General features: G+C 38.9%; 1 protein-coding gene across 1 annotated transcript in view; it reads right to left on the bottom strand.

Moving 5' to 3' along the window:
• Positions 1-9,921: 9,921 nt before the first annotated feature.
• LOC139888406 (uncharacterized) overlaps positions 9,922-12,662 on the bottom strand; it is a 62,039-nt gene continuing 59,298 nt past the window's right edge. Inside the window, exon 6 of the mRNA XM_071871415.1 lies at positions 9,922-10,216. Within this exon, the coding sequence (XP_071727516.1) occupies positions 9,922-10,216 (295 nt within the window). The remainder of the gene's footprint in view (positions 10,217-12,662) is intronic.

The raw sequence follows: 12,662 nt of genomic DNA, 5'->3' as shown, positions 1-12,662 counted from the left end.
ATGACGTTTTGGCCTTGATTAGGCTTTGGTTTGGAGTTTAATCACTTGGATTAGTGATTATGGAAGTATTGGAACCCATTTAGGGTAATTTGGGTGACTAATTGTGACTTTGGGTCAAATTAGGTTTTGGTGGTAATTATGACCCGATTGGCTAATTAATGAGGTTTATAAACTTAAAATGGATTAAGTTGAAGTATTAAACCGAGTTAAATGTGTTTTGGTGTCAAACTTGTAAAGGATGAGATTTTGACCTTTATGGGTCAAAATTAGGGTTTAAGTGTCAAAATGGGTATGACACGTGTTTAACACTTGAGTTCGGGTTTATTTAGCATATTATGACCATTCTCACTTGTGTTAGTGATTATTGGTTAGTTCGGATACGGTTTGTGCTTGGAAGTGCATTTGGGTCGAAATTACACTAAGGGTCGAATTGGGTGGTTTGTAAATCCATCCTAATTGTGTTGTGATATTTGTGATAATGGAATAGGTACTTTCCATTGACGAGTTGCGGATTTCTTGGAAGCTTTCTTCAAGACTTCAAGGTGAGTGATAATATCCTATGTGCATATGTATGTGTAGGATGGGTGCGGGTCGGGTGAAGTGATTCTCGGTTATAGAGCTCAATTCACATATAGGTAGACTTGATGGACTTGTGTATAAGTCCAATTGGCACGGTTGTGCGTTTTGGTTGACCATCTTCGGCGAGGTGCACATTTTGTGTGCACATTATCACACATGGTTGTGATTTGGTTGTTATAACCCTAATGGCGAAGGGTTGATATGGTTGTGTTGTGGATGACCCCAATGTGGTGGATTTTATAATCCCGTGACCGTGGGCTTTAGTAATGAGAAATGAATCTCGGGTAGTGCGGATTCATGGTGACTCGGGTTGTTCGGTCACCTTATTGAGGTAGTGGATCTCGGGTAGTGCGGATTCACGATGACTCGGGTTGTTCGGTCATCTTATGGTTGAGAAGTGAATTTCGGGTTGTGCGAAATCACAAGGCTCGGGTTGTTCGGCCAATGTTCGTGTGATTGAGGTTAAGGGGTTGACCTTGTGTATTATTATTATTGTATTATATTAATGTGTTGTTGTGTTGTAGCTAACCCTCCGGGTGTAGCTATTTGGCGATGTTTACTTTGTCGTTGGTGGACTATCTTTTGTGTTGTATCTTTAGCTCATTGCTTAGATCGTACGGTATGCTTAGTGTAGATGCTTTATACTTTGATGCTTCGGTATGCGGTATTTGTTTTGTGTGGCGTATTCATTTTATACATATATATGTATGTAGTATATTATCATTCACTAAGCATTAGCTTACCCTCTCGTTGTTGACTCTTTTTATAGATTGCATGCGGATGGTGGCTCGGGTAAGCGTGAGGACTAGAAGACTTGCATAGTTGCTTTAGTGACTTGCTTTTGGATTGTTTAGGATTGGGTAGTGTATTCCCGATCGCCATGCTCGGCTTTGTTTTGTATTAAAATCTTAAAGTCGAAAATTGTATTTTTGGTACTTAAGGTGGTAATATGGGTCGATGTCGGACCTACTCCGTAAACTTAATTTTATTAATTAAACGTGCTAGTTTTATATATATGAATTCATGGTTGAAAGCGTTTTGGCTAAAAATGTCGGGAACTAGTCGAACATTTTCGTTAAATTGACTTCCGGGGACAGCGGGCTGTCCAGGTGGTTTGGCGCGCCGCGCACCCACCTGGCGCGCCAGGCAATTGAACTGCACCAGAATTTTTTTTTTTGTTGTAAAATTTAACGGGAATTGTCGTGGTTTGGTTTGGGTTGTTACAGATATGCTAACTTAATGATTTAAAACCTGGAAACACGAAAAACACCGTAAAACCGGATTTACGCTGTCGTAGTAACACCGCGGGCTGTTTTGGGTTAGTTAATTAAAAACTATGATAAACTTTGATTTAAAAGTTGTTATTCTGAGAAAATGATTTTTATTATGAACATGAAACTATATCCAAAAATTATGGTTAAACTCAAAGTGGAAGTATGTTTTCTAAAATGGTCATCTAGACGTCGTTCTTTCGACTGAAATGACTACCTTTACAAAAACGACTTGTAACTTATTTTTCTGACTATAAACCTATACTTTTTCTGTTTAGATTCATAAAATAGAGTTCAATATGAAACCATAGCAATTTGATTCACTCAAAACGGATTTAAAATGAAGAAGTTATGGGTAAAACAAGATTGGATAATTTTTCTCATTTTAGCTACGTGAAAATTGGTAACAAATCTATTTCAACCATAACTTAATCAACTTGTATTGTATATTATGTAATCTTGAGATACCATAGACACGTATACAATGTTTCGACCTATCATGTCGACACATCTATATATATTTCGGAACAACCATAGACACTCTATATGTGAATGTTGGAGTTAGCTATACAGGGTTGAGGTTGATTCCAAAATATATATAGTTTGAGTTGTGATCAATACTGAGATACGTATACACTGGGTCGTGGATTGATTCAAGATAATATTTATCGATTTATTTCTGTACATCTAACTGTGGACAACTAGTTGTAGGTTACTAACGAGGACAGCTGACTTAATAAACTTAAAACATCAAAATATATTAAAAGTGTTGTAAATATATTTTGAACATACTTTGATATATATGTATATATTGTTATAGGTTCGTGAATCAACCAGTGGCCAAGTCTTACTTCCCAACGAAGTAAAAATCTGTGAAAGTGAGTTATAGTCCCACTTTTAAAATCTAATATTTTTGGGATGAGAATACATGCTGGTTTTATAAATGATTTACAAAATAGACACAAGTACGTGAAACTACATTCTATGGTTGAATTATCGAAATCGAATATGCCCCTTTTTATTAAGTCTGGTAATCTAAGAATTAGGGAACAGACACCCTAATTGACGCGAATCCTAAAGATAGATCTATTGGGCCTAACAAACCCCATCCAAAGTACCGGATGCTTTAGTACTTCGAAATTTATATCATATCCGAAGGGTGTCCCGGAATGATGGGGATATTCTTATATATGCATCTTGTTAATGTTGGTTACCAGGTGTTCACCATATGAATGATTTTTATCTCTATATATGGGATGTGTATTGAAATATGAAATCTTGTGGTCTATTATTATGATTTGATATATATATAGGTTAAACCTATAACTCACCAACATTTTTGTTGACGTTTTAAGCATGTTTATTCTCAGGTAATTATTAAGAGCTTCCGCTGTCGCATACTTAAATAAGGACGAGATTTGGAGTCCATGATTGTATGATATTGTGTAAAAACTGCATTCAAGAAACTTATTTTTTTGTAACATATTTGTATTGTAAACCATTATGTAATGGTCGTGTGTAAACAAGATATTTTAGATTATCATTATTTGATAATCTACGTAAAGCTTTTTTAAAACCTTTATCTATGAAATAAAGGTTATGGTTTGTTTTAAAAATGAATGCAGTCTTTGAAAAATGTCTCATATAGAGGTCAAAACCTCGCAACGAAATCAATTAATATGGAACGTTTTTAATTAATAAGAATGGGACATTTCACAAATCATGTCTAACAAGTGATGTACGACGAGTGTTTAGCAAGATGGGACGGTGTTGTGCGTGTGGTTTATACGTTCGTGATCTAATCGTTTACATTCCTTAGAATGAAAACGGAAGATGGATGCGGAACGAGTGAGCCTATTCACGAAGAGAAGGATGAGTTAACGTTAAAGATTGAGGCCGTGTTTGAACAATATGTCTCGGTTTTCACCGGCAAAGTTAGGGAAGTAACCAAGGAGTTGGTCAGAGGACAAATGACGGAAATGGTCCGAGACCAAGTGACTAATGTTGTAAAGGAAGAGTTTGAAAAGAGGTTTCCCAAACCTCGAGGTAGTGATGATGAAGATGTACTTGCAAGGTTAGGATTACATGGTGCTCATGGTAAGAGGGCACGAAGTACGCCTGAAGGCGTCGGGAATGTGAAGAAGAAGAGTAAGAAGGGTTACAAGCTCACGTGCTTTAAGTGTGGGGAACGGGGTCATTTGGCACAAGATTGTACGGTGGTGCCTTTAGACTCAATCAGGTGTTTCATTTGCCAGATGGAGGGACACCGGAAGTCAGAGTGTTCCGAATCGCATGACGATCGGGTTAGGAGGTTAGAGCGCGAATACATGATGGGTAGTGGTGCACGGAAGCCCAACAGCGCTACATCAGGTACCTTTAGTACGAAATTATATGTTGTTCGTTTGTAATAACATGCGGTATGTGCGTAAGTCTTAGCTAAACTTTATTCTCCGTTGGAGATAATTCGTAGCAAGCGGGCGGTTTACGTTTATGGTTCCGGTTTGCTCTCAGTAGAGTGTATAAGTGGTGTGTTGTGCCTTGATCCTATGGTGCGAATCCTTGGGTGCTTAAGCATTTTGGTTGGTATCGGGTCGTTAAGCTCATTTGAGTGAGACCCTTAAAGTCTCAATGGTGTTGTGCATGTTATTGATATGGGTGACGTTCCTAATGGAAGTACCCTATGGTGACGTTTGATTGTCGGGCGATGGGCGTAAGACTTGGTGCAACCAAGCATTCCTTAGTATTTGGGAAATGTTTCTACCAAACCATGGAAATGGGTTTTGGTGTTCGGTCGTTAAGTACGTGTTCGCTTTTGTGTTGAAGTTGATGAACCATGAGGTTCGTCGGGTGGATTGAAACTCTTGAAATCGATTGTGTTGCGGTTACATTATACTTAGGGTACCGAAGTGAAACCCTTAGGTTCATGAGCGATCGGGTGAAATTCGACAAACTAAAGCAATTGGATGATTGCGAGTGTATAGTTCGTGTAATTTGTGGTACACTTTTTGTTCGAAGTGTTTAAGGATAGGTTAGGATCCTTGGTATGCTCAAAGTTGAAGCAAGACGTGGTGATGGGCCGTGTGAACCCAATTATTGGTAAAGTCTACCTTTGGTAGCATTGTGCGGGTGTACGAGATGCGGTTATGGAACGTAGTTCCAAGTGGGGGAGTTACACTCCCGCACGAGGAGGTTTTAGTGTGAGATTTCGGACAATGCTTTTGGTAGATCCGAAATTTGTGTCGGGACCTAGATTTGGTCGATTTGTGGTAGGGTACAATTTCGATTAAATTGTACTTATGATTTTGGATTTGAAATATCACCAAGGTAGTAATGTGGTAAATCTCGTTGAGAGATAATGGACGGGTATGGTGAGTAAGGTGAAATCCCTCGGTTAAGGGATGTGCGTATCGGATCCTCTTTTAGAGAATTATTGTTTTGTGCCTATGTTTGATATAGGCGGTTCTTGCTCGATTTTGTGAATAGGTAGTGGTATCCGTTAGGATTCACTATGGCGTAGCAGAGCGCGATGTTACGCTACTCGTTGTTCGAGGCCAAAAGGGATCGTTGACTGGTGAAGCATGACCTTTGGGGTCCTCTGACTTCATCATGAGATCATTGATTGGAGAAGCATGACCTTCGGGGTCCGCTGACTTCATCATGGGATCGTTGATTGGTGGAGCATGACCTTCAGGGTCCTCTGACTTCATCATGAGATCATTGATTGGTGAAGCATGACCTTCGGGGTCCGCTGACTTCATCATGGGATCGTTGATTGGTGGAGCATGACCTTCGGGGTGCTCTGACTTCATCATGAGATCATTGATTGGTGAAGCATGACCTTCGAGGTCCACTGACTTCATCATGGGATCGTTGATTGGTGGAGCATGACCTTCAGGGTCCTCTGACTTCATCATGAGATCATTGATTGGTGAAGCATGACCTTCGGGGTCCGCTGACTTCATCATGGGATCGTTGATTGGTGGAGCATGACCTTCGGGGTCCTCTGACTTCATCATAAGATCATTGATTGGTGAAGCATGACCTTCGGGGTCCGCTGACTTCATCATGGGATCGTTGATTGGTGGAGCATGACCTTCAGGGTCCTCTGACTTCATCATGAGATCATTGATTAGTGAAGCATGACCTTCGGGGTCCGCTGACTTCATCATGGGATTGTTGATTGGTGAAGCATGACCTTCAGGGTCCTCTGAATTCATCATGAGATCATTGATTGGTGAAGCATGACCTTCGGGGTCCGCTGACTTCATCATGGGATCGTGGATTGGTGGAGCATGACCTTCGGGGTCCTCTGACTTCATCATGAGATCATTGATTGGTGAAGCATGACCTTCGGGGTCCGCTGACTTCATCATGGGATCGTTGATTGGTGGAGCATGACCTTCGGGGTCCGCTGACTTCATCATGAGATCGTTGATTCGTGAAGCATGACCTTCGGGGTCCGCTGACTTCATCATGGGTGTAGTGTTATATCGGTGAAGCATGACCGTTGACGGGATCCGCTGACTTCATTCGGTGTTGAGATTTGGGAAGTGGGTCGTGTGTAGTTTTTTGCCAGCCTTCTTGTTGTTGGATGTGTGATCTATTGGTTGTTTTATACGCCAATGGTGGGGTCGTAAGGGCCACGTTGTGTGAACTAACGGTGGTTTTATACGCCGATGGTGGGGTCGTGGGGACCATGTCGTGGGATTAGTGAGGCGATAGCCGTGTTTAGCTCACATGTTGTTACGGGTGTAACACTAGTCGATTTTTTGTGCACCTTCGGTTTAGCGTTGCGATAGTCGTTTTGGACGCTTTCGGTCTTAGCCATTGCTTATGATGTTAGGATAGTGGCGTATTGGTTGTATTGCGCGCTACAAAGGATGTTTAGTGGTAAGCGTATCCGTAAGGATTTTTTTTTGTTCGGTCTTCATCGTTTCAGGTTGTTGACCTTAGGTTGAGACTTGGCTGCTTTTAGCATTGTACTCGGTAAGGGTACGCTAAGGGATTGATACCTCGGTAAGAGATTGGTTGAGTTTTTCCCGATGTGAGGGATTGAGCAAGTTTTAGTGCTCGGATTTGAGGACTTGATAAATCACGGATGACGATTTAGTGTTAAAGGCGGTTCATTGGGGAGGATTGCCTAGAGAGATTGGAAGGAAACATGATGTTTTCGCGAATGTTAAGCGATTGTGGTAGTTTTCGGATGTCGTGTGTATTGCATGTCTCGAAATGCGTGCACGTGTGTAATTGGTAAATGGTTTAATCTTCGAGTTTATGATAATTGTGGTAGGAGTCGGTTTGGAACGTATGTTTGAGGACCGTAGAGTGTGGGTCCGTTTGGTTTCGTGACGAGGATCACGAGGACGTGATCGATTCTAAGTGGGGGAGAATTGTAACACCCAAATATTTATGGTACATAGAGTTATAATGATGTACGTTTAGTGGGTGAAGCATAGTGTAAAAGTTAAAAGGTCAGAATCTGCCCAGACATGGGTGCGCGCCGCGCACATGCCCAGCGACAGAATTCTGTCTTTTTCTATTTTAAGTTTAATGAGGGGCTTTTTGGTCTTTTCACTTGAGGCCGGACCTCAGGCCTTATCAGCTGGTTTGGATCCACTTTTGGATCATTTTCACATCCATTCATCACTCTCAAGTATCTTAGAGAGAGAGGGAGAATTCTAGTGAGAGAATTGGGGTTTTGGAGAGGAAGGAGCTTGAATTGATCAAAGTCTCAGGTTTTAAAGTTGTTCACCTCGTTTCTAGCTACGTTTTGGTTGTTGTGGTAAGTTCTAACTCCGAATTTCATTGTTTGATTTGATATTCAAAGTTAGGGTTTGAACTTGATTTGTAGAGAAACCCATTTAAAACTCTTGAAGTGAGTTTGTTGATGCTAGTAATCGGGTTTATTGTTATTGTTGGTGGATTTTGGGTTGGCGAATAAATTGGTCTTGTTTATGACTTGTAATTGGGTTTAATCACTAGGTTTAGTGATTATGGAAGTATTGGAACCCTTTTGGTGTGTTTGAAAGACTAATTTTGGAATTGAGTCAAAATTAGGGTTTTTGGGTGATTTTGAGATTGATAAGTGTTAAACACTTAAGTTTGGGTTCTTTTGGCTTATTAGGACCATTTTCACTTGTGATTAGTGATTAGTGGTTAGTTTGGACGCATTTGGTGTTTGTAAGTGCAATTGGTCGAATTTGCACTAAGTGTCGAATTGAGTTGGTTTGTAAATCCACTCTAAGTGTGTTATTGTATTTGTGATAATGGATTAGGTACTTTCCATTGACGTGTTGCGGAATTACTCGGTTGCATTCATCAAGGCGAAAAGGTGAGTGTTAATATCCTATGTGCATATGTATGTGTAGGATGGGTGCGGGTCGGGTGAAGCGGTTCTCGGTTATAGAGATCACTTCACATATAGGTTCATGATGGCTCGGTTTGCACGATCATCTTATTGTTAAGTTGTGAATTTCGGTTAGAGCGGATTCATGGTGACTCGGTTTATACGGTCATCTTATTGTTAAGGTTAAGTGTTTAGCCTTGGGTTGTAGGTTCGGGGATATTATATTATCTTATGTTTTGATATTGATGTGTTGTAGCTAGCCCTTCGGGTGTAGCTTAGTAGTGTTGTTCATAACGTTGTGAGTGAACTTACATTGATGTTGTAGCTAGTGGTATCGCAATTGTACGGTAAGCTTAGTTTTGCTTGCTATATGCTCGGATGATCCGGTATGTGTTATTTGATATTGTGTGGCGTGTCCATTTTATGCATATATATGTATGTAGTATATTCTCACTCACTAAGCGTTAGCTTACCCTCTCATTGTTTACATTTTTATAGATTTGCTTGGAGACGGTGGCTCGGGTAAGCGTGGGAACTAGTGGACTCGCATAGTTGCTTTAGAAGATCTTGCTTTTGGATTGATTAGGATTGGGTAGCGTATCCCCAATCGCCATGCTCGGTCTTTATTTTGTGCTAAAAATCATGTGGTCGAAAACTTGTAGTTTGTACGAAAGTCGTAAAACGGCCGATGTGGGCCCGATCTCGTAAAACTCATTTTATTATTGGAACGTATTAGTTTTAACTAATATAAATTGTTGTGAAGAGCGTTTGGTCTAAAAGTGTCGGGAAGCAAGAGATCTTTTTGCGAAAATTGGAAAAAGTGGACAGCGGGCTGTCAGGCCCTGTGCGCGCCGCGCACAGGTGTGGGTGCGCGCCGCGCACCCCATCTGGACAGCTCAGTTTTATTTTTTTTTATGCTGCGTTTTTGGTCGGTTAACGGGTTGGGTTGTTACATCGGTTACCGGGTGTTCATCATATGAATGATTTTTTTATGCAGATTGCATGTTGTTTATGAGAAACGAAAATATGAAATCTTGTGGTCTATTATTACGTTTTGATAAATATATCGGTTAAACCTATAACTCACCAACATTTTTGTTGACGTTTAAAGCATGTTTATTCTCAGGTGATTATTAAGAGCTTTCGCTGTTGCATGTTAAATAAAGACAAGATTGGAGTCTGCATGCTTGTATTATATTGTTTTAAAACTACATTCGAAGACTTAAGTTGATGTGTAATATTATTGTAAACCATTATGTAATGGCCGTGTGAAAACACTATATTTTAGATTATCATTATTTGATAATCGTCGTAATATTTTTAAACCTTTATCGATAAAATAAAGGTTATGGTTGTTTTAAAAATCGAATGCAGTGTTTGAAAAATGTCTCATATAGAGGTCAAAACCTCGCAACGAAATCAATTAATATGAAACGTTTATAATCGATATGAACGGGACATTTCAGACTCAACATTCCAGTCGATTTCTGGTAGAGGGTAGTTATCCTTTGGACAAGCCTTGTTAATATCCTTAAAGTCGTCACACAAGCGCATGATCCGTCGTCCTTAGGGACCAGGACCGGATTAGCTACCCACATTTGATAATTGGCTTTGCGCAGGATGTTTGCTTTAACTAGTTTGTTTACTTCCCCGCACAGCCACTCACTTCTGTCGGGCGCCATGGGCCTCTTCTTTTGTCGGACAGGTGTCATGTTTACGTTAGCATTAAGCCGGTGTTGCGCAACATCTCGCGGAACGCCTGTCATATCTGTGTCGCACCAGCAAAATACGTCTAAGTTGGTCAGAATAACTGGAGTTTATTACGATGTGACATCCTGATGATGTCTCACTCATTGATTTCTCTTCCTCTTTCACCGTGACAGAAGTGCATAGTGCCTCAGGTGGGTTTGACTCGAGAGTAGCAATTCCTTTCTTTGTCAAAAATTTTACTAATCCATGAACCGTTGATGGTATTGCTCCAAACCTTTGAAGGGATATTCTTCCTAGTATGGCGTTATACCTGGATTGTGCGCGCATTACACAGAACTCAACATCTTCAGTGCGCGTCTTAAACTTATCCTTGTCATCTCTTAATTCTAGTTTCAGGTCCAGGGTGCCTATGGGCCATGCCGATTACCCTGAGAATCCAGAGAGCGCCATAGTCGAAGGTTAGATGGATTGCTTTACAGACTCTGGCAATTGTCTGAAACATTGCTCATACATTATATCCACGCTACTATCGGTGTCCATATGTAAAACCTTCTGTCCCAATTTCCACCAATTTTAGTTTGACCACTTCGAGGCATCCATAATTTATGAAAACTATTTAAACATGCTTAGAATAGTTGCCTCCTTCATACCCAAAGGAGTTTTGGTCACTAGAACACTAATCTTGGTTAATCACACCTAATGACGCCTTAATGACGATTAAACCTTGATTAAGGAATAACACATAAGTGTTGTAGGAAAACATGTACATCTAAAATGTATTTAGACATACTTAGGATGGTCATCAAGTCTCAACCAAGAATTTCTCCTTCCTTGTACATGTGTTGGACATTAATGTATACTTATACATTAATCTTGCAAATGCGACTTTGCAATTAAAACTTACATAGCCTTAGTTCAATGCCATGTTATCACTATATGTTTAATCCTAGATTAATTAGTGATCTCTTGCTAGTTAATACATGAGTATTATTTGACTATGTGTTAAATGCTAACTTGCTAAGTACTTACTTAATATGTTATGTATGAATCTTGTCTTGCTATGAGTTACAAGTTGGAATTTCATCAACTTGTATTTGGACTACTTCAATATATGTTTATGATTCTTGGATAATGCTTAACATGTCATAATCTAATAATCTTAAAAGATAATGAATCATTAACACACATATGTTTGCTTAAGTCTAAAATCTAGTTTATGAATGATTTAGACTTGGTTTACTTGATGTCTTATAACATGCTTAATTGATATTACATGCTCAAATTGTTAAGACATCATGAACACACTTAATTAATTCACAAACAAGATTAAATTTGAATACTAGTGTGCTTTGTGATTAAAGTGGGTTGTTCTCATCAATGACATGTTGACCAACCAATAGGGAATTAGCAAATGTGTTAATTACAAATAAAATATTATTGCAAAACTGAGATTGCCTCAAATGATAATCATGAGTTGTATCCAAGAATGTTAGACTTTCCATTTTAAGCATGAGAAGTCACTATCATGGCAATACATCCAAGATAAATGAACACTTAATGCATATGGAACTTGTATAGGATGTTGGGTATCTTTTGCAGGTGTTAAATGAAGAAAAGAGTCAAAAAATTGAAGTCCAAAACTGATTCAAACGGCTATACGACGGATAGGAATTTTGGACTGGACCGCATGCGGTCAACCCACGGTCGACCATGCTCCCAGCCGCAACAACGGCTACTTTTTTATCTCTCCATATAAATAGCAAGACTTGGAGAACTTTAAAGACTTGGAACTCTTGCATGCTACAACTCAAAATCATCAGAGAAACACAAGAGCATAACAGTTATACATATGTTTGTGATTAGGAAAAGAAGTTCTATAATCTTATAGATTATAGAAAGGGTTGTAAACTTACTCTCAAATTACTATCTTTGTGAGTTTACATAGTGTTGTATTAATTCTTAGAATTGTCTTAAGATTGTCATCACTAGAAAGGGTGGGTCTTGTACTTTGTAACTAGAAGCATATGCCGGCTTAGCTATCATCTTTCTTAAAGGGAACTAGGGAGTTGATTAATTCCATTGGGGATTAATACTTGTCCAAGGTCAAGACAAGTTGATCTAAGTTAGAGGCAATCATTCAACGGGATAGAAGGATTAGATTTGTTGTCTAAGAATAAGTACAAGGCTTGTAAATCGGATCTCCGTTGAATTTGGAGAAAGGTGTTTAGTGAAGCAAAACTCTCGATTAGTGAATCGGGGGTGTGGATTAAGGTAGATTAGTTAACATCCACCCGAACCACTATAAATCTTTGTGTTTATGTTCTTTACTTTACATTCCGCATTACTACAAACATAAACACTACACAAATTGGTTTAAGTTGATTAAAGTGATCAAGGATTGTTCAAATCTTGTTGATCATTGAAAAAGTGTTAAAAATCGTATTAAGTAACTATTCACCCCTAGTTACTTACAGATATACCTATCCCTAACTATATATATATATATATATATATATATATATATATATATATATATATATATATATATATATATATATATATATATATATATATATATATATATTAAACACCCCATATTTTTTTTAAAAATACAACGGAAGGCCTATTTACATATACATAATATAAACATGTATATCTATATAAAATCCCATTAATAATAAACACGTTAATAAATAAACGACCTGGTGTTATACTAAACATTAATACAACTTTAATAGAAAAGACGCGACAGCAGA

Source organism: Rutidosis leptorrhynchoides, chromosome 2 (genome assembly GCF_046630445.1).
Source record: "Rutidosis leptorrhynchoides isolate AG116_Rl617_1_P2 chromosome 2, CSIRO_AGI_Rlap_v1, whole genome shotgun sequence".
NCBI lineage: Eukaryota > Viridiplantae > Streptophyta > Magnoliopsida > Asterales > Asteraceae > Rutidosis > Rutidosis leptorrhynchoides.
Note: the sequence above shows the minus strand (reverse complement) of the source record. Positions and strands in the feature narration are given on the sequence as shown.